Source organism: Haliotis rubra, unplaced genomic scaffold, assembly GCF_003918875.1.
Source record: "Haliotis rubra isolate DU_JTF1 unplaced genomic scaffold, ASM391887v1 Scf371, whole genome shotgun sequence".
Classification (NCBI taxonomy): Eukaryota; Metazoa; Mollusca; class Gastropoda; order Lepetellida; family Haliotidae; genus Haliotis; species Haliotis rubra.
In genome coordinates this window covers 968,815-993,052 of record NW_025767048.1, presented here as the reverse complement: position 1 = coordinate 993,052, position 24,238 = coordinate 968,815, and the positions used below count along the sequence as shown (strand labels likewise).

The window sequence follows — 24,238 nt, the reverse complement described above, 5'->3', positions numbered from 1 at the left end:
GTTCTCCTTGTAGCTTTTGTGATAGGTTTAACGATAGTTGAGTGGAGCTGAACACGGTTTGATACAATTTGTAGTATGAATGAATATGTTTTTGTGCGATAGTTAATATTTCAGTAACATTTTGGCTGTCTTGAAATTAGGTAACATGAAACATCACCAATTCATGTCATCACAATGATGACTGCAAGTGAGTGAGTGAGTGAGTTAGGGTTTAATGCTGCTTTCCTCTATATTCCAGATAAATCACTATGTGTCCGCTAAACGTGACAGAGAAGCCCAAAGTGATGCACTTTGTCGAAGACCCTCAAACAGTGGTATTGCGCTGACACACTTAGTAAATTACTCATGTTCTACCGACATTCCACCCAAGATCATGTCCAGTGATGACCCCAAGTTTATCTCAGCAAAGATGGTACTGATGCTATTGTGACCACACGATGCTATTTAACTGACCTCCAGAGCGCGGTGTCACGAATCACTGAGTGTTAGTCTAACTCAAGGTACATGGCTCAGAATGGCTTCGGTACCCATGTGGGATTCAACTCCGTAATCACTGAATCCATGATGTTAAACCAATGATACTTAGCACGAGGAAGCATTCGTACAATTGGAATTTGAAAACATTCGTCCAAATTAAGACAAGTAACCATCCTATTCCCATTTAAATCTTCCCTAAAGATGGGAATGGAATCATCTGGTACACTACCCTCTGGAATTGGTAATACACTACAGCTCATAAGTAGATACTACCTTTTGTGCCATAGAATTTCAGCAAGTGTCAGCATCACCAAAACAGTGTAGTAAGCTTGTCTGAAATGTGCTGTAGTTGTTCCATGGTCATACTTATTAAGTATCTCATTTTGAGATGCTCAATCATGTTAGGTTTTCTAACAAGACTTCTGAATGACGCAAGACCTGTGCTCTAAATAAACAAGCTGTGAAGTGCTAAAGCGGACTTTACACTGCAAGCTAATTTTAACACATGTTTTAAAACTCGAGATTTAGAGTGTGAACATTCCAACAACTTTCCACCAACACAAAATTCAGAGTTGTCAAACTGTTGTCGAAAAATAGGATCGGTCTCTATTCTCACCAACTTTTCCATCATACTTTCTGTGTTATCAAACTCGAGTTTGACGTGTGAAGTGTTGTCAAACTCGTGTTGTTCAGAAACAACCAATTGCAGTCAACGGAATTGTCACATGACCGCACCAATAGAGACATGGTGCTCAAATGACACGAAAGTTAGATAATATTCGTTTGACGTGTGAAAACATTTATAACTTTAACACTATGTGTCGTCAAGCTTTAGTTTGCCGTGTGAAGGCCACCTTCAGCTCCAGGATAGCTTCCGTAAACTTTATATTTATTTCATGGCATCAAAACATAACAAAAATGTGGTAAAAGTAGAAAACAATGGTGAGAAGTAGTGTATGTACTAGAAATAGTTTTATATATTACATTGACATGGTTATTTCTTGCAGAAAATGCCTCTTGTCTCATTCAGAAATGGATTAAAACCGTAACGTACCACCCACAGTATGAATATTCAGGAGTAAATCTCAAACTATGAGACATCTGTGAAGGACTATTATATAAAATCATTAAATCCACCATACATATATATTTAAACCTTTCAATACTGTCCCACTCAAAAATAATGACCTCTACTAAAAAATATCTCTCAAATGCACATGATAATGTTCACAACAAATCAAATCATCCGTCACATACGAATATAAGATGGTTAAGGTCGAGCATGGCATCCATCCAGGCTAGGTCAGCAGTAAAAGACGATTCAGATATGTACACACTGCAGACATCATTGTCCTTGGAGCTCAATGATGGACTCTCGATCTTTGCCCACGCCAATCCACCAAACTGGAACAGAAGGATGGAGTTAGTTAGTTTTATGCCACTTTTAGCAGTCTTGCAGCAATATCATGGCGTGAGACACCAGAAATGGGCTTCACACATTGTACCCATGTAGGGAATCGAACCCGAGTCTTCAGCATGATGAGTGAATTCTTTAACCACTAGGCCGCACCACTATCCCTCAGAAGGATGGAGATTAACATTGTGTCACCTTTGTCAGCATACTAGTGCATCAATTAGGGCTGACTTATAGGATCAATAATCAGCAATATAATCGCTGCAAAGAACCATCAATGATTAATGATATAACATATTCACACATGTTTCTATCAAGACCAACACTGTTTCTGTAACTGCCAATATCCAGTACTCTGACACCAATGGAGGAAGCCCATGGACATACTCACCTGGTATATCAACAAGCGCTTCAATCTTGCGGACATAATTGAGGGCGTTCTTGGGGAGGTCTGCAAGTGTGCGAACATTTTCCGTGTTGCACTTCCACCCTGGTAGAGTGACGTACTCCACCTCAACTTTCAGTAGATCCTCATCAGATGCTGGGGACACAACGTTTACCATTTACACACATGATTGTGAACACTGCTGAACAATTCTAGCACAGACCCTTGTTACTGAGTTTAGTTTTACGCTGGTTTTAGCAATATTCCAGCAATATCACAGCAAGGGACACCAAAAATGGGCTTCACACATTGTACCCATGTGGGGGATCGAACCTGAGTTTTCTGTGTGACAACGAATGAACGCTTTAACCACCAGGCTACCCCACTGCCCATCATTGTCATGGAATCTGACCATCTGAGCGGCATGATTCATCTTTTACAAATAGTTGTTGTTACTCAGGAATCTCAAAGGGGTGTACAAGTGAGTGAGTGGGTGGTTGAATGATTTATTTCAGAAATATTCCAGCAACATCATGGCTGGGGTCATAAAAAATCTACTTGATCCTTATAGGTTTGTAGGTTGTTTAACGCCGCTCTCAGCAATATTCCAGCTATATGGCGGCAGTCTGTAAAAAATCGAGTCTAGACCAGACAAACCAGTGATCAACAGCATGAGCATTGATCTTAGCAACTGGGGTACGAATACATGTGTCAACCAGATCACCAGATCCCATTAGTCGCCTCTCACGACAAGCCTGTCATCCATGTCTGGAACAAACTACATCCCTTGCTGTGATGAGCGAACACCTTCACCTCAAGGCTACGCCACTGTACTCAAATGGGCAAGTGCATGTCATGAGTCTGTGTGACCACACAATCCTACCTGGAAACGTGTCCAGCTTCTTTCCGTCAATGTAATATGCAATGCCAATCTTTATCTCATCAAACACATCCAGGATGTCTAACTTTGTAACTGCAAATCTGTAACGAAATATAACCATTAAATGAAAATTTGGATTTCTAAAAAAAACCCAATCATATCAAAGAAGTATACCACAAACTGCATCATTTGATATAGAATAAGTTTGAAAGTAACATTTTCCTGACCATATCAAATCACAATATATTACATGTAAGAATGTACAGGTGTGGGCGAGTGGTCAACTGGGCATGTAATGTGTGGATGTATGGGTGTGTTGCATGAGTGGGGCTGTGAGACTCTGGGGTGGTGGAAGTGTGAGTATCCGGGGCTTTGTGGAAATGTGCGGTGGGATTATAGGTCAGTGAGATTATGGGGATGTGGGTGAGTGAGTGAGTGAGTTTACTTTTATGCCACACTCAGCAATATTCCAGCTATCTGGCTGCGGTCTGTAAATAATCGAGTCTGGACTAGATAATCCAGTGATCAACAGCATGAGCATCGATCTGCACAATTGGGAACTGATTACATGTGTCAACCAAGTCAGCGAGCCTGACCACCCGATCCCCTTAGTCGCCTCTTACAACAAGCATGGGTTACTGAAGATCAATATTCTAACCGGATCTTCAGGGGTTGGGGATATGGGTGAAGTATGGGGGATATAGTAAAGTAAACTAAAGAACATCCTTGGGATGTATGAAATCGCTGACACTCACGCTGTGAAGCCGTTGATGATGCTGGAGTACCGCAGCATGACAGCGTCCAGCCATCCACACCGACGTGGTCGTCCAGTCGTCACGCCATACTCGTGGCCTCGGTCCAACAACAATTTCCCTTTTTCCTGAACAGATTTTAAGAATTTCAATAATCATGCTCTCTCATTTAAACACAATGAGCACAAAATTCTAACTGTTACATGCGATGATGACACACAATGAGCACATAGAAACAACATATACACTCAATGAACCTAACTGGTACAAATGAATACTTGGGTCCTTGTCTTTAATGTTGTATACAAATACCACAATAACTCTTTCATTGCCTGAAGCTGAGGCAACGTGTAGTGTACTACTCAGGTATACACTCTCGACAAGTAATCTTATTGACACATTCCCTTTTGGATGCAGATGTCTTGATACTTTTTAAAAACGACAGGCAATAAAAATATGTACATCAATATCATGATATCGTTAAAACGAGCTTGATTGGGTATAGGAGTCCTCACATCACTGTATTCAAAAGATGCCATCAGTGGCTCTTGATGGGGTTACCTCCTTGAGCTCTGTGGGAAGCCTCCTGTGCCTACCTCGGGTGAGGTGAGGTAAGCCTTGACGACATCTCAACACCTTCCCCACATTGCGGGCGGATGGGATGCAGTAAGACCAGTACACCGCGTCCTACACTGCAGTTTGATGAGATTGAGTCATTTCGTAGGCATATTTCATATTCAGCCAAATATTGTTTTACGGGTACAACCCTAAAAGGTGGGCAACATATACTGAGTTAATGATTGAGTCATGCTTGATTTCATAGGCATATTTCATGTTCAGCAAAATATTGTTTTAAGTCAAAAGGACCACTAATATAAGTTTGCTGTAACCATAGTATATTACATGCATTTTTAATAAATTATACATCAAGTGGCTGAGTGAGTGAGTTTAGTTTTACGCCGCACTCAGCAATATTCCAGCTATATGGTAGCAGTATGTAAATAATCGTGTCTGGACCAGAAAATCCAGTGAACAACAGCATGAGCATCAATCTACGCAATTGGGATACGATGACATGTGTCAACCAAGTCAGTGCGGGTGACCACCCGATCCCATTAGTCACCTCTTATGACAAGCATGGGTTACTGAAGATCAATTCTAACCCACATCTTCACTGGGTCCATCATGAATAGACAAGAACAAAGGGCTGATAGCATGATAGATGATCCACAGTGATGGGGAATGACACCAGCTAGGTCAGATCATCTAGTTAAGTCTGGGATGACTTCTCAAAATTTGCCTCCATTGAACATATTCCTTCAGAGAGAGCACTCACTCTCATTGAATGCCACAGAATAAAACCAGCAATAACTTAACTTAGTGTGACTAGTTTTTTAGAAATTACTAGAATTATGATGTTATGGCACATCTGTCTGTGATGCCATTTTGAATTTGTATACAAGAAACAATTTAAATTTTGCTGGTTTTGTAATATTTCAGCAGCTCTGATAGGATCAGTGTTTCATAAAGGTTTTGTTTAGAAGCCCAATCAATCGAAACAAAATAATGTCTCTGATTTGGGGCTAAAAGGCAGAAAACAGATTTAGAACACATCATGTCAGCTATGCATCAAGTCATTTTCAGTTTCACAATCATTGTCTTAACTAAGACTATAGTACTCTATTGTGTGGTGCCGGAATGTACGCAAAAATATGCATTCCAGGTTGTGATTCAATTGTCACATGTTCTTGTAGATGCGTACATTTTGTCCAGAAACAGGAACAACCCCAATATGCCACTTTTTAATGGCATTTTTTTCTTTAATTGATTCATATTTCTTACACAACTGGATGCTGAAGATAGTTTTCCCAATATCCCTTAACTTCCCAAAAATCATCTGAAATTTACAAAAGTGCCAACTGATGAAGGGAGGTAACTCTAAGGTTTTCACCGTTCACTAGGGACCGTTCATAATTTATGGCTAGGGGGGTGATGATGATTTTTATGGAGAAGCATGTACAATGTGACTGACCCCCCTAAAATTTATGTACAAAGTAAGTGACCCCCCTGCTTGTCATGTACAAAGTCATTGACCCCCTTCCCCCTTCAGATATTTTTCATGCACAATTTTCAAATATTATTATGTACAAAATTGATGACTTCCCCTAGTGCATGTGTACAAAACTGACGACCCCCCTACCTCCCCAGAACAAAATGGGTGACAACCCCCTCCCCCTAAAATCATCATCATCACACACACACACCCAGCCATAAATTATGAACGGTCCCTAATGGCGGTGCTGAAATTAAGATTCTTTTCTACATAATTTCATGTTTGTTATGTATGTTCACATGAATAGTTCTCATTTAGTGTTTTCCTTTAGTGTAAGTATAATATTAAAAGGGGGTAATTTCTTCAAAACAATTCAGCATTAACATAACAATTATATCTTACTGATGCACATACAATAAAACAGAATGTGTTAATATAGAGCTGATTAGACATCAGTACTTAAGCTGTTGGTAATGAATACCTTAGCTTATTTCTGAAATCCATGGAAAGGGTGAAAAAAATTCATTAACTGGACATCTGAAATGTCCAAAATACAATCATATTGGTTATCTGTCCCTCGGTTTGGTAGACAGATTTGCTCTGGCTCATGGACTTTTGGCGTTTTATCCAAATTTCTGAATTTTTAAGATATAACAGCACTTAAAAACTTTTCCAGGCTATTTCAAGGCATGCAGTCTTAATGAGGGAGTGTAGTTGAGAAAATCTGGGATTCAATCAAAAGAAGCTACTCCTTATAGTTCTGTCCCAGGGAACCATTGTGAAGAAAGACACGAGCTGAACATACCAAAGTCTATATCCAGAATGGTGGACTGAGCTCCTTCTATTAACACGTTCTTTCCCTCCTTCAGGCATTTGTTTAAATAGTAGATCGTGTCAGTGACCATTGGTCGAATCCTCTCCCGTAGCTCCTGAAAAAAAATGGCACCATTTGAAAACTGCACCTTAATGTTAGGTCTGCCTGCAAACTGAAGAGCAGTAAACTCAAACATAGGGTAAAAAGGAGGTTCAGATGTCACTAAAATCACAACTGATCACTGTACTAACAAGTTTAGCGTAACACATTCACAGTGAGATTTCTGAGCTAAAACGTGAAAAACTGCAAATGTGACAAAAATACATAAAGTGAAGTTAAACCAGACAGTGATATTTATATCAAAATCATGCAGATGAACAAATCACCAAATTATGCAACCAAGAATACATTGTAAGCTAAGATGCTTCTGTACTTGTATATCAGCAACAAGAAGCCAAGACTAACTGACTGAGTTTGGTTTTATGCCGCTTTCAGCAATATTCCAGCAACAGCACGGCGGGCGACACCAGAAATGGGCTTCACACATTGTACCCATGTGGGGATTCGAACCCGGGTCTTTCGGCGTGACGAGCCAACGTTTTAACCATTAGGCTACCCCACCGCCCCTAGAAGCCAAGAAGCTTCTGTAGTTGTATGTCAGCAACAAGAAGCTAAGATGCTTCTGTACTTGTATGTAAGCTACAAGAAGCCAAGATGCTTCTGTACTTGTATGTAAGCTACAAGAAGCCAAGATGCTTCTGTACTTGTATGTAAGCTACAAGAAGCCAAGATGCTTCTGTACTTGTATGTCAGCTACAAGAAGCCAAGATGGTTCTGTACTTGTATGTAAGCTACAAGAAGCCAAGAAGCTTCTGTACTTGTATGTCAGCTACAAGAAGCCAAGATGCTTCTGTACTTGTATGTAAGCTACAAGAAGCCAAGATGCTTCTGTACTTGTATGTAAGCTACAAGAAGCCAAGATCTTATTGATGACATAGGGGCATATCCATAAAAAAAACATCAGTCAGTTGAGCAAATTGTTTTTCTGTGCCACGCAAACAAGAACTTCTGTAACCTTTGAAAAATTGACACTGTGCAGTGATCTTATACTTGCAGAACAAGGGCTGAACACCAAAAGGTGTCCTTGAAGGCAGGAGAAGTATGATGAGCACATACCGGCAGAACAAAACAAATCCAAACCCCCAAATCCTCAAATGGTTTCGTTGCATCTTCCTGTATCGACCACACATCAAATGCACCCATTAACAATATGTGCTTCAGATTCTCTATAATAAGCGAAGATTTTAAATGTCCACTTCAATGACATATTACGAGTTATTTTGAAATTTCTTTGATTGACAAAGAAAAATATTTTCTAAAATTTACTTTACAAGCACAAGAGATGGTCACATCGACCATGACTGAGCTTTGACATATGTGAAACACCAATTGTTATTCAGAAGAAGTAAAATGTGCAAACACTACACCATGTCCGATAATCAAATCTGTCAGCAAGTGTGTGAATATTGTTTATGCCAAGGTCGACAAATTTTTAGCTGTGCTTGTCTGACCAGACACACCTGTGGATGTTAGCAGCAAAACTGTCTACTCTGTCATCTATAAGTCTCCAAGTTCACAGAGTAACTCTACTATGTCTGTGCATGACAACCAACCAGAGCCCCAGATAAGCTACCTATTTGCGATATGCTATAGAAAAGTTGAAATACGCAAGAAAAATAAATGCCAGCGTATGAAAAACACTAAATATTTATGTTTATGCTATGTCAAAATAACATCGCGGATTTACCCAATACATCAAAATCATGTTGCATATGGTAGCCCTTCACTGATTGGCCCATCTATAAATAGCGACCAATCAAATAGCTGTTTTCTTTCAACATGTTGTGTAAACAAAATGATAATGGTGAGTAAGTGTGGTCGAAAGCTTCAACACGCTCAAAGTAAAATATCTTTTTTTTATGCTTTACAAACAGAAAACAACATCATTAGAGGACTGCTAGATGAATTAATATAAGTTTCACAATCAGAATCAATTGCAGGTGATATTATATATATGAACTTGTAACATTAGCTATTCGTGGCGTGGAAGTGAAAAAACACTATGGGGACAAGGTTTCAAGAAAACTGTTAGAGTGAGGACATGGCTGTTATATCATCTAATAGCCATCTTGATATCTTGTTTTACACCAAAACGGATGTAGACTAAGGCACATATAGTGTAGTATATGGACAAGTACGTTATTTTATATACATATATGGGAGACAACTCCTGCAGACTTATGTGACAGTAGCTGCAAGCCGATTAGAGTTGGATTCCTTAGGGACCCCTACTTGTTACCCCCACTTCCGTAGTAAACGCTCAACATTGAAGTCACGGTTTTATTGTGTTCTGTTCGGCTGCGGCCTTAGAAGTGTATAGGATTCAAATACACAACATATTATTTCTTACAGCACAAGTGGAAAAAGCGATATTAGCTATTAGCTATAATTTAGCATTGTCAGGAGGATTTTGTATTATTATATCAATGAATAAAAAAATGTCGCACCTCTTCTACTTATTTCTACTTATGGTAGGTATCTAAAAGTATAGATATTCACTTGAAATTGGAAATACCCACTTAGTTTCAAAAGTATAGGTATCATACCCACATGGCCAAAAGTTTATCTGGAGCTTTGACTCACAATCAACAAGATCAGGGAGGAATAATGAAATCAATGTATAATCTCCGGGTCCTCGGCAAGACAAGCAAACACTTGAATCACAAGGTTACCCTACAGCCTTTCAGAAAAAAAAGCCAAACTTTTGACCAATATGACATTATGTTGAATACCTAAAATGTCACTGTACATCTCTTAATTCAGCAGAAGTATCAACTGAGGCAGGTACCAACGACAAAGTGTTGCAAGACATCTTAGGGTCACACTCAAACCCAGGACCAATAGATGTTGATTTGATGGAAGGACATAAATTAGCGGACATAAAGTAATTTTATAAGGACAAAAGTAACTGACAACTGACGAGACTTGATCACAATCGGTCTCATCATTTCACTGACATGTCAATCCACAAAACACACAACAGGTCATTAACTATACACAATGAAAAGGTCTGCAGCAGTTCAAAGGTTGACTCTGCGTGTCAACAAAGGGGAGACAACTGTGGCCAGGCACAACTTACTTTATACTTGCTTAACTCTGCATCAGCGTCCACATCAAGGTCGGGACAGAGGCGCTTATGATGCTCCACAAGATTATGGAATCTGGAATCAAACATACAATATCGTTTCCATGGCAAAATTTGAAATGTCTAGGGAATCGCAAGTGAATGTCCCAACTTGTGCAGTCTGACAAATACAGTCTGCACAATGGTGGCAACTTACTTTTCTGAGAAGGTTTCAAAGTCTCCCATCAAGTCACACACGCGGAGTCCATTCCTTGTGGCCTGTGAAAACACGACAAAGGAAGACTTCTTAACATGTTTCAAAAGTAAACGGCATGTGAAAATATCGCGCCAACAAAACAAAAAACATAATCACAGTGTACCGTGGTTCAACCCAAGTTGCTAAAGTAAGTTTCTGGCATGCCAAAGGGAAGTAACTCTGCACAGTAAACTGCAGTGTCTTAAGCAAATTGGGGAATTTGGGCAGGTGCTTATTAGGTGTTTGTATATAATGTTCATCCATCACACAATGTATTATTGAAGATAAATCATGTGTGAAGCCCTCTATTGTCTAACACAGAAGTAAAGAGTACATCAGATATTACATGGCTGTGGCATACGCTGGACATATGGGAAACATTTTCTTTTGAGATTTTTAATCTGGGTATACCTTGGCGATTCCTTGGATCACCCTCTCATGAGAACTATTTTGTTGCTTGATTTGTTAGCACATAAAAATTGCGACTTCACAGTAAAACGGCCATATGTAATGATGGGCAAAACTGTGGAATACTGACAGTGTGCACATAGCCATAAATTCAATGAATCTATACAGTGAGGGAGTTAGTAAGGCTTTACAGCACTTTTAGCAATATTCCAGCAATATCATGGCTGGGGACACCAGAAATGGGCTTCAAACATTGTACCCATTTCGGGAATCGAACACGGGTCTTCAGTGTTACAAGCAGACACTTTAAGTTTAACCAGTCAGCAGGCTACGCCACTGCACCCCCCCCCCTATATTATATGGGGCATATAGCATTCATCAATAAAACTTAACATATATTTCAGGTCTTTCTGCATTGAAAGTAATCAGTTTAATCAACATTTGAGTAAATATTTCCCTATATATCTGGACTGTACTTACTTTGGAGGAATAAGCCGGACCTATTCCTTTCTTTGTTGTTCCAATCCTGTTGACAACAAAAACATTGTGTCAGATCTGATATGTCATGTGCATCTTATTTATAATGAGTCAAATCTACACCATAAAATATGCCAAATAGTTGTACATTTTCCCCAGGCAATGGATCCCAGGATACTCAATTTTGTCCCGTCTCAGCTTCCTGGGGAGTATCCAAACTGTCTGTGATTCACTAGAATGGTAACAGTCATATTACAATCTCACCCTACCATGTACCCAGTCACAGAACAATAACAATAAAATGTAACAGTATTGTGTGTTTATAATATCAGAGATGGAGCTTTGGTCCTTGATGTCTTCAACAGTATAAGTATTTTAGCAGTAGCACAGGTTCATTTAGTCCTAATAAGTTACCAATTTTAGATTTGAAAGCAAATGTCAATAAACCCATCTAAAATACATATAATCCTAATACATGTTAATATGGTAGAATTAATGTCATGATGAAGCACTCTCTGATTAGTATTTCAATATGGGAAACTGGAAAATATAACATTAGTGTTACATTAAGGATGTTGAAGTATGTATGATGAATCATGGAGTGTTTTACAGTGTCAGTGTCAAATTCCAGGAAATAGACATTAATAAAGTCATAATCCTTACTCGTAACACTGTCCAAATTTAACAATCTCTCAACTTACAATTTCGTACCACGACCTGATTCTTGCATCCCATCCACTTTTTGGTGCAGGTCAAAAACTGAAACATAACAAAACCAATATACTCTCTACCGTGTTTACAACATAACATGTAAATCAATGCCAGCCAATAGTAATTCAGAAACTCAGAAAAGTCAATTGGAGACAATCATAAACATTATTATTGTCTTGACATCAGCAGATCCTGTCTGAAACTAACCCCTGAAGGTCCGGGTTAAAATATTGATCTTCAGTAACCCATGCTTGTCATAAGAGGCGACTAATGGGATCGGGTGGTCAGGCTAGCTGACTTGGTTGACACATGTCATTGGTTCCCACTTGCACAGATCAATGCTCATGCTGTTGATCACTGGATTGTCTGGTCCAGACTCGATTTTTTACAGACCACCACCATATAGCTGGAATATTGCTGAGTGCCGCGTAAAACTAAACTCACTCACTCCCTGTCTGAAGCCACATATTGCTTGGCCATACATGCTATGAATACACAATGCCATTTAGAAAGTGGCCAAATGTAATATCTGTTATATTTGGGATTACACTTTCTCAATAAAGAACACATTCTAGTACTAACAAAAGTACTACCGTATATTACTGTAGATAAGCCGATCTCGTAGATAAGCCGAACCCCCTAACTTGACCCTTCAAATCAGTATCAAAATGGTACATTCAATAGATCACAAGCCCCTTTAGCATAGTAATTACCATGGGAATTGAGATCAGAGTTCCACATAACAGATCAGTGTTAAGGTGTTTAACTTGGAATCCCTCGCATGGCCTCGTCTTTACATTTAATTACGATCACAAGAAATGAGTCTCTGATGTTAAAATGTTATTCCTCTTTTTTTTTCCTGAGCATGTACAGAAAATTTCTGCTTCAATAACTAGCTCATGTTTCATTGAGACCATCAGGACCATGTCGCATCTTAATATCAGTTGCAGTCTAACAAACCTAATAATATACATGCTAATGAGAAAATCTCACTGTTAGTTGGCAACAATACATACACAACCAGTTTTATGGTTGGCAACTACACATACACAACCAGTTATTTGGTTGGCAAAGACACAACCTTATCACTGGCTGGAAACAACAAAAATATTATTATTTGTTCACAATTAATTAACACAATCATTCATAACGTGTTGACTGACTAAAGGCTCAAGAAAACTTCAATCTTTTTCCAGTGGTCTCCAGTTGCAAATACTATTACAGTATATCGCTGGCTGTAAAGCAAGTTTCAGGTACAGTCATCCCTCGCAATGATGCTCTTTTCGCGAAACCGCAGATTCGGTTAAACCGCGGGGTAATCCGTGGCTCCCATAAAAAAAGTTGCCCAGTGATCACACATATTCACGTCATCGAAAATAGCACATCAACAAATCCGCTGTTGAGCTATGGTTAATCAAGTTGTAAACTAGTGAAATTCAGTGCGGATTGCAATTAACAGTGTTTATTGTATATATCCATGGTTTTTCAGATGCTTAAAAAATGCAGGGTTTTTTTCAATAATAATAGATGAACAGCGAAACATCGTAATAACTTTATCATAAAGACATGTCGATCATCAGCCGAGTACTTACAACGTTTGCTATGATGCAACACACCGCGTAATTGCGCGGGTAAACACTGCCATCCAAATTTTTTGATGTCAGAAAACACATTTTATTTGATTAAATTCAATCCCATTTTCATTCATTAAAACTGTTTACAATAACAACGGAGAAACCATGAGTGAAATGGCATTAACTCATTCCATACAACACCCGCTTACCCCATTCGTGAGGGTCCGTTTTTCGCGCCTACAATAGCAATAGCACCAACTTCACATTTTCTCAGCAATCACGAATTGATTACAGCCTTGTCATCCATTGACCCCAAGACCCACGTTATTGACTCATTGAAGTCATATTTGACAATTAATTGCCAACATTTTGTTTTTACAATCAAAGTGGCACATACTGCGGGACTGACTGACTGACTTGTCAAACTGTCTCCTACGTAAAATGTATCCAGCCAGGTAACCCAAAGTGCTTAGCAATGCTAATTATTATGTTAAATATGTTCGTAGAAAACATGCATTATACTTATACATTAGTAATATATAAGATCTCTGTTAGATTAACTGCTTGACATATAAATTATTCTGATAATGGAATAGAAATTCTTTGATGTTATATTTTTGGATCAATTTTAACTGAATCACCAGTACATTTGACCAAAACATCAATCTGTGCCCAGCTGATTGCTATTTCTGGCTTAGTTGAATATCAGGTAGCATGACAGGAACAACAATTGAATTATCATGTCTTGTGATGTTTGATTGCAAGTTTCATGTACATAAATCAATTTTCATTTACAAAGTTTTTTGTTTTTTCACCTCAAACAATATATAGTTTTGACTGGGCACAATACACAAAATAGCAGTTTTGTTATGTCCCTGGAAAATACGATTTTACTTTGCCTTTGTTCCGCGTTATGTAATCGTTACTATAACGCGGGTGTCTAATAACGCGGGGGGTCATCCATGGACCCCAAGACCCGCGTTATGGCAAGGGATGCCTGTACCTAGAATGAGTGGAGCATAAAACTGGGTCACACAGTTGCAATGACTGCTCCCTACGCTCAAATACATGGGTTCAAAAACCACACTCAATGACTTCCTGAATTTGTGAGGAATGCTGGGTAATAAACGACATCATGGCTGACCACGGATGGTGTTATTAGTGACTTGGCAGTATCTAGCTGGGTTTGCTACAAGCATGGTACAGGACTGACTGAGTTTGGCTTTACGCAGCTTTTAGCAATATTCCCGCAACATCACGGCGGGGAACACCAGAAATGGGCTTCACACATTGTACCCATACAGGTATTCGAACCCGGGTCTTCGGCGTGAAGAGCCAACACTTTAACCACTAGGCTACCCCACCGCCCCGCATGGTACAGGAGGTGCAAGATCTCTCAGATTTTTCAGACTGCTCAGGTTCCACTAGTGATGCCATCAAGAGTATGAAAGTTAGCCCAAACTTATAAACATTTAAGTGAGTCATGATTGCAACCTAAATTGAAAAGCCATCTGACAGACGAAATACAAATCAATAACATGACGTTCAACGCCGGAAACAAGGATAGCGGAATCATCTCAAATAGCTAGTACGTAATTTGCATAACATGTACTCTGAATATAAACAAAATTAAAATTGTCATTGCATTTCCTTCATTCCATCAATGACTTTCACGGTTTTATAAAAATGGAAACAAAAACAAAGATACAACCAATAACAAAATCACATGTTTTATGAACGTGAGATGTCCCATCTGTCGTCAAATCAATTCAATTCCCACTGTTTACTGCTGAGTTTACTGTGTACTATGAGAGTGTGATGGAGTTAGTGAGTGAGTTCTGTTTTATGCCGCTTTGAACAATATTCCAGCTATATCACGACGGGGAACACCAGAAATGGGCTTCACACATTGTACCCATATGGGGAATCGAACCCGGGTCTTCGGCGTGACGAGCGAACGCTTAACCACTAGGCTACCCCACCGCCCCAGAGTGTGAAGGAGGGAGTGGATTAGAATCTGTGAATAGAAATGCCTTTAAGAAAGAAATTTACTTATTTAGTAAATTTAATTGATGATTTAACTACAAAAATGCTATTCCCAGTTCCTCACTAAAAATCACACCCATTGCCTTTTTTCACATTATTTTGTAGGAACCCATTAAAGATTGAACTGTGTAAACAAATGATGCCTTAATGCAACAAAGCATCTTAGACAATACTTGCTAAGGAACACATGCTTGTTGTAAGTGACGACTAATGGGATTGGGTGGTCAGACTCGCTGACTTGGTTGACACATGTCATCATATCCCAGTTGTGGTGATCGAGGCTCATGATGTTGATCACTGGATTGCCTGGTCCAGACTCGATTATTTACAGACTTCTGCCATATTGTAGCATTAAACAACAAACAAACAACCTACATGCTCAGGGCCACACCTCTGAGTAAAGATGACAACTTCGGTCTTTAATAAGTGCTCAGTAATTATTTTTTTTAAATCTATTAAATTTTTTTCACATTTTCATGTCATGCTTCAGTCTGGAACGTAAAGGCAGAGTACATAAATTAACATTGATATTTAGGTTTCTAAGGAAATGTATCATTACTGACAGCAATATACTGCAATTGTAACAACAATATGTCTGTACAGATTTCCAATGATACTTTATTGTGAAACTGTATTCAATCTTGTACGTGAACCAGATGGTGAGAGCTGACGAGATCATGAGAGCCATCGTGGTATGATTCACAGGAAGTGTTTTCGTCAGAACCTACACACTGAGAACCTGAGCTCTATACAGTAACAGAAGAAGAGAGTAATTTCATCAGTCAGTTGTAGAAACTATCAACTACAGACACAAGTCTCATTTTCCTGTTTAAACATTTCAGTACAACACACTGAGTCAGTCACTATACAGATTGTCATCACTCAATCAATGTATCTGGGTCACACACGATGTACACACAAACAATACTTACCCAAGTGAGCCCTGTTCGAGATGAGTAGTCTCCCTTTCCAATCAGGGAGACCATGTTTTTCATTTTTGGCAATCTCGTCAAAAAGATTTGGTAGATGTATAACCACGCCATTTCCTGCAAATATATATAAAATTTATTAAAGAAAAGCAATCCCTGAATCACTGTATGAATTGAGACTGAAAACTCAAGTAATTAATTATCTCCTCAAGTATTGTGTTAAATGACTACATGTCAATGCTTGCAGCATTGAACAATAGACATTCCACGTTATACGTCTAATTTGCACCAGGTGCAAGTCAAATTTTGAGTGGGAAAACTTCTCAAAAGAAATCTAAATAATTTAGCATATGTCTTTTATTACATGTATATTGCAATATTGCAATAAAAGCAGTGAAACTGGCATTTGGCTGGTGCACGTAGGTTTTATCTTAACATCTCTTAAATCGAGCCCTGCTGTCAAAACATTTAATACAAACTCTGAACATTTAACTAAAGATTATGTCATTACCCAGATAGCATTCGGACGTTGGCAATGTTGGCAAAACCATTGCCAACGTTGGGTAATTGTCTAATTGCACTCTGTCAGCTTTGATCTAAAAATATACTTTACTAATATATAAAAACAAAAGTTTTTTCAGGTATATCATGAGCATGTTATAAAATATAAAATGAACCAAAAGTAATTGCTCCATTTAGTTAATATCTGAAGTAGAAATATAACTAGCTGCTGATGCAATATCCAATGGAGGCTTTGTTAGAACTTCATCAGGTTCATGCAGCAAGGAACCCGTGAAGATCCAGGTTAGAATTGATCTTAAGTAACCCATGCTTGCCGTGAGAGGAGACTAATCAGGTGTCAGGCTCGCTGACTTGGTTGACACATATCATCGTATCTCAATTGCTTAGATCGATGCTTATGCTGTTGATCACTGGATTGTCTGGACTAGACTCAATTATTTACAGACAGCTACCATAAAGCTGGAATATTGCTCAGTGCGGCGTAAAATTAAACTCAATTACTCATGCAGGAAGGCTTGGTATCAGAAAAAATGATCAAACTTTAATAAAACTTACAGAAGGCTATATATACATTTTCAGTGACAACCTAATCCATGGTTTTTTTTTATTAATTAATGGTATTTCTAGATTTATTTCATTGTGTTCAACCATGCTAATTACTGTGTGTCATAAATGATTCATCGAAGCAATTCGAAAGTTATACACAAGTCCCCCGATTATCATGTCAAGCAACTCAACAAAATCTGTACAATGAACACAGAATATTTATCAGTTGTTTGTTGTTTCGGTCCAATGCTTAACAACGTACAACAGCCTATAAATAATTAAGCCTGTGACTCAACAAATCACCAAGTCTGACTACCAAGTAGCTAGGTGACTTTACACTGCATAGAGCTGGAAATAATCTGGGTATCTTTGTCAATGCAGTCTGCAAAAACGCCTCAGTCTGACTAGCAAACTCTCCGGAGTTAGTTACAGTAGAATGTGTCTTCCACAGAAACACAATCAGGACAATCATTTGGCAGACGCATTAATTAAAGCTGTACTCTACAAGAACGCTCAGTGCCAAAAGCGATTTATTTCAGAAGGTATGCTGAACTACATTCATGAAACTCATTGTCATATTTAACACCTTCCACAAAATACAATGAGAGCTTGGGGATGTTGACAAACAGTAGTGTTCATTTTATGCTCGCTGTAGAAGTGAATAGTACAATACACAGACTTAATGGAAAACATTCAATATACTCCAGCAGTTTCACGTTGGACATCTCAGAATCATAAAATATTCAAGTGAGAATGATTTTGCACATCTTTTAGCAATATTCACATTAAAGTGAGTGAGTGGGGTTTTTTATGCCGCTTTTAGCTATATTCCAGCAATATCACGGCGGGGGACACCAAAAATGGGCTTCACACAATGTACCCATGTGGGGAATGGAACCCGGGTCTTCGGCGTGACGAGCCAACGCTTTAACCACTAGGCTACCCCACCACCCCATTTTACACAAAAAGCAGAAGAAATAAGCCTTACAAATTGTATCTATCAGGAGTCAAACCCAGACCCACATTATGACAAGCGAACACCTTAGTGTCTGTACTAACAAACTGCCACACATATTCTTGTGGTGTAGTGGTTTGTCTGGTGGTTAAAGCGTAGCTTGTCACGCCAAAGACCCGGGTTCGAATCCCCACATGGGTACAATGAGTGAAGCTCATTTCTGGTGTTCCCCGCCATTATATTGCTGGAATATTGTTAAAAGCGGCATAAAACTAAACTCACAACAGATTAAACATGCTTCTAGTATTGATTCCATGAAGGTGTAACAGCTAATCAAACACCAAGAAACAGGATGTGTCCAGCTGCTTACTTATTCATTCAACATGTTCAATATCCAATCACTATCAATACCCATAGGGCCATAAAAACATTAATAATTGATTTTCATCCCTACCTATCTCACTAACAAAGACCCTCTCAAATTAATTTCTTCTCCCAACATACAGAATAAAATTGCTCTTTCTGCACTTTTCTCTCTTCTTGAGGAAGTACCCATCCATATTTGTTAGTATGCATGACACGTAATATATACAATAAATATACATTTGTAATATATACAGGATATATACAAAATAGTTTAAATTACAAGAATAGAAGCTTTGACAATTGTGCCCCAATGAATACATATTTACTTAAATTTAACCCAAGGGTGGTGGGTGAAATCCCATCCATGTTTGTTAGTGCACACAGATGCCTTGAAGTAATACAATACAGAACATTTTCATAAAAAATAAAATGCCTCCCAAATTTTCTGATAATGTTTTAATGACAATTCAACATATTGTGGTAATATCTCACCTGATGAATTTTAAATTACCTGTTCAACATATATGCATAATAAGGTAACAAACTTAGTTCACTAGGATGACCTTGGTTTTCAAGGTCAGAATTGACATACCTGAGGTAAGTGCAGTAAGTGGTGTCACTGTGAACTTACACCAGGCCAGGCCATACACACGATAAGACTGCTTCTGTACGGAATCATGTGTTCATTCTATATTGATTTTGCAAACTAACATTTAGGTGTAGCGTGAGTGTCATTGAGAAAGAGTGAGTGAGAGAGAAAGTCGGTTTAAAAACAATTTCAACAGTGTTTGTATTATGACACTGCAAGTCAGCTTCCTGGGCATGATCGAATATGTGCCTTCGGGGACTACCCCAGGCATGAGCCCAAAAAGGGAGAGGGAGAGAAGGACAGAAGGGGAGAGAGAGTGTGCGTGTGAGAAAGAGAAAGTGTGTGTGCGTGTGAGAAAGAGAGAGAGAGTGTGTGTGTGTGAGAAAGTGTGTGTGTGTGTGTGAGTGTGAGAGAGAAAGAGTGTGTGTGTGTGTGAGAGAGAGAGAGAGAGAGAGAGAGAGAGAGAGAGAGAGAGAGAGAGAGAGAGAGAGAGAGAGAGAGAGAGAGAGATGGGTTTTATGCCACTTTTAGTAATATTCCAGCAATATAATGGCGGCAGACACCAGAAATGGGCTTCACCCATGTGGGCAATAAAACCTTGGCAAGATGAGTGAACGTTTTAACCACCACAGGGCCAAATGTCAAGGCCATCTATGGCCGACAAGTGAGTATGATTGCCGATGGTTTTGGAGAAAATGCCTGCTTACTGTCGAGGAAATGATTTGTAGATGTTGCAATAAGTTTTTAGACCCGTGGAATGTCACTGACAATCGAATCTAGCCCTACATAGGTGCTGTCAACGTGGCTCGAATTAATAAACGAATTTAAAAGGTGAGTTTTCGTTGTCTTGGGTGATCCACGATTTTGGCTTGGAATTGCGGAGGTAGCTGTTTTCGGTGAGTCGTGGCGTATAACTTTTGAAATAATGATCTGATTGTGACCATTTATAGCTCATTTTGTAGGGAAATCATCTTGCTTTCGATCTGTAGGCCTCGACGGGGCCTTAAAAATAGTTTACGTGGTGAAATCTAACTTTGAATGAGGCGGGGTGGTTCCGTCGTAACATCCCTTTCCTTTTATATAGTACTAGGGTAGGGTCTATATACTTACCGGTATATGTCTTTCTAACGCTGTTTCTAAGCGCACATGCCCCTGTGTTAACCACTAGGCTACCCTGCCACCCCTCAAGTGGGGCTGATATACCATGAAGACTAAACAAAGCAAACTGGATTCCGACCCAAGATCACTGGTTCCTTGAGAAACTAAAAGGCGCAACTCTTCACAGTTTGTGTCACCGTGGATGATGGGACTACCAACGCCCTGTGTAAAAGAGAACTGGAATATTCACCAATGAGAGCCTTGCATTCTGGATTGACGATTCCACTGGGCAGTAGATGGAACGCGAATTCTTTCCCATCTACAACAACTGAGTGTCCTGCGTTGTTCCCGCCCTGAAAGATCAAAGTACTATCATATAGTTTTAACCTTGCAATTACAATGACTATCACAAGACTACAATGCTTGTTTGTATAAGGCTGCACAGAATCCAACATGAAGTGAATATGATACGGATCACCCAATCTAGGGTAATGAATACGAATATTTCTTATGAACACAATAACTTGTCAGGAGTTGATGTATTATTCATTAGATTATGTGAAACAAAAACAAACATAGCTAATATGATATGTGTTCACCATGTTGACAGTGTTAAATTGAATATACAACTGTGTTGTCCATTATCCGTCCCAGCTTGAATTAATGAATCTACATTTTTTATAAACAAAATTAAATAAAAAATAAATACAAAAATAAAATAAAATAAAATAAAATAAAATAAAATAAAATAAAATAAAATAAAATAATAAATAAAAAAAAATAAATAAATAAATAAATAAATAAATTAATAATCCACACTTTTTGAAAACAAGATATAACACGCAAATGTAAAGTAACAACCTTAGCACTCACAACATTAAAACCATAGAATACAGTACTGATTTTGTGTACTGAAACAGTGCGTTACTGCAAATGTCCTCTGCATTTCCACTGTGGGTCGATAACTTTCCATGACACAAAAACATGCGAGTAAGCCATCAATCAATTTGTTGTCAACTAACACAACCCATGGTGATAAAATGTTATTTCATGATACATACTGACTCAAAAATACTGCAGGGAAACAGGATACTGGTCAGTTTGCTGTGTCATGTGTCAGTTGGCCTGACGGTAAAGGTATCCCGATGGTCGAGTTCCTTTCCAAATTGTTTTAAATAACCGAATGAAGCAGTCCGGTGACCTTTGCGTTCCAATTGTTTTGTTGGAGGTCAATGGCATTTGGACATTTTCACTTCTTTATTGAACAGGAATACAAGTTAAAAAATATTTGGAAGCAATCTGTGAATGTCACAGCAAATAAACTGGTTACAAACTGTGGGGAGTTTTGGTCCAGTAAATTAAACAATTTCATTCCAACTTTTAACCCCCATTTAGTGGAGTAGAGCTTTATGATCATTCATGTTAATAACATTGACACAACTTTTTGAAATTGAGTAAGAATAGTTTGACAGTAGTGTCATAATAAATATTTAGAACTAAGGACCGATTTTCTGTAAAACTGTTCATTCAGGTATCAATAGCATGCCCATCACAGCTTTATATTGGAATTTTGGCATAAAGTTGAGACCACAAGAAAGTATTCCTTCAAAAGCAGTAGAAAAAGGAAACAAATTACGACCAAAGGATCCATATCATTTGATAACCAAACTCATTAATTTCATTTCTGTTAACAATAAGTTAAATTAACTTTAAAATGGTGTTTGAGGGTTCATTTTAAGCCAGAGGTGTGAACATAAATTTGGGGAAATGATTATATATTTTTAACGGTTTCCTAAAATGTAAACATAGCTTTGGAAAAAGTTCCTTCCGTTCCCCCAACCTAGTATGTCTCACAGTCCCTGAACCACATTATTTTCCCCAATGCTTAGCCCTCCCTGCAGTGCTGAAGCCCTAAATGAAGTAAGTCTATATTTCCTCAGGTTCAGGACCTGTTAACATCTGCAAGAAAACTAACTCACTTTGGGGGTCGGGCTACAAAGTAAACATATCTAACTGCCATGGCTGGCTGGACCAACATCCTCACCAGTGGTCTGGAATCTTGCCTCACATGTTAATCTGTCAACTCTTAATTAACAAGCACATGGGGTGACACAAGCTATAGTGGAGGCCTTGTGCACAGTTTTTGGTCTTTAAGAGACAAATCAAGCAAAATCTTAGGGAAACTTTCCTCCTGAATGACAAAAAGTATTATTTCCATGCCTGTCTTGGGTGCACATATGGCAGGTCAACTGTGAACTCAACTGGTTGACTTTTTCGCATACTTTTGTCACTACACCGATGCAGTTTTTACAATGTTTGTATACCACTCTTGAATAAAATACCCAGAACATCCTCAAGCATAGGACAGACGCTGGTCTTTTCACTTCCATTGAACAGTTTTCTTATATAAAGCGGTTTGTCAATCTATATCCTCTCCTCATATTTTACAAAAGGAAACTTTTGAATTTGGAGACAAGTTCCAACTCCTAGATAATTTTGTTGGTGATCATATAGATCTTGCACCTTGACATCTAGCCTTCAAGTAACATTGTGGGTTGAAGTTTCCAAACATTTAGGCAGTAGGGGCTTGACTGGGCCACATGAGGTGACGACAGCACTCTGGTCAGACTCCATGGAGATGGGACAGGGCTTAACACAAGGGCCAATAAATATGCCTGTCACATAAAGCGTCATCTGATGGTTGTATGATGTGACTTCTAATTTATAATGACCCCAGGACGTGCAGCCCCAATGCAGATGCTATTAGTCCCTGAATCTCTGGTCTCACTGGGGCTACTTTTTAATTTAAATGGGTTTATTTGCTACTATCAAATTTATATGTATTCAGGGACTAAACGTTAGTGTACCCCCAACCCTAACTAACTCTAAACCTAACCCTAACCCTAAACCTAACCCTAACTTAAATTTTGGACTTCAGTCATTTTGTGAGTTCTCTTGTAATTAAATTATATTGGGAAAGAGCGAGACGCTGTGGATGTGGGAACAAATGCAGCAGCGCTGATTAAGTATCCAGTGGCAACTCGCCTTATAGATCATGTACGATGGTAGTCATGCAACATGTGTTTCCTCGGTAGATAACCGACCGAGGCCAACTTCTATTAATATCAGTACAGGTTACCGTGAAAACAACAACACACAAACCAGTGCCCTTGCTTGACGTTCATAACCGCCAGCTTTATATTGGCAAGGGATCAAGTTCGATGACACAGTGGTGCTACAGTGGATGTTGTTTTCTAGTTGTACACATGTTGGGAGAGGAGAGTATTTACCTGACATCGACACACAACATCCGCGTCAGCTGCCAGCAGATCCACGACCTTGCCTTTACCCTCGTCGCCCCACTGGGTCCCCAAGACAACTGTGATCTTCCCTGTCTCCATTATTCGTTGTCTTTTGGCAGGTACATCGCCATTTCGGCCATTGACTCTGTGACAGTCTGAGTTGTTCGCCATCTCTGTTGATCGGGAAAGAGACAAATAGGGGTCATGCGCAGAGCCCAATTTGGCGCGAAACAGCGTGATACTTTATAGAGTTATCGTTCTTTGGTCATACATATTTCATCATCCCAAACCACAAGTATTCAATGTTCTAGGTCGAGCGTGTATTGCATACTATATTCGCACAAATAACCTCCCAAGCCAACAAATAAAACACACACCCTCGAAACATGAGCAGACAGATATAAATACAGACACAGGGATGGTGTTTTTTCGAGACAGATATATATTATGCCATATAAGCTAACATCGAATTCCTCTGTCCACGTGTTGTTGGAAATCAA

The 24,238-nt window shown here is 38.9% G+C and overlaps 1 protein-coding gene across 1 annotated transcript; it reads right to left on the bottom strand.

The window, feature by feature from the left end:
• Positions 1–863: 863 nt before the first annotated feature.
• On the bottom strand, positions 864–23,972 carry LOC124285954 (adenylosuccinate synthetase-like). The gene is given in 15 exon segments (XM_046722243.1): positions 864–1,881; positions 2,283–2,432; positions 3,160–3,257; positions 3,912–4,036; positions 4,470–4,483; positions 4,486–4,535; positions 4,666–4,675; positions 6,767–6,890; positions 9,975–10,056; positions 10,177–10,238; positions 11,104–11,149; positions 11,802–11,859; positions 16,364–16,477; positions 20,687–20,789; positions 23,727–23,972. Coding segments are annotated over 15 exon segments (1,278 nt in total). The 5' UTR covers positions 23,910–23,972; the 3' UTR covers positions 864–1,822.
• Positions 23,973–24,238: the final 266 nt, after the last annotated feature.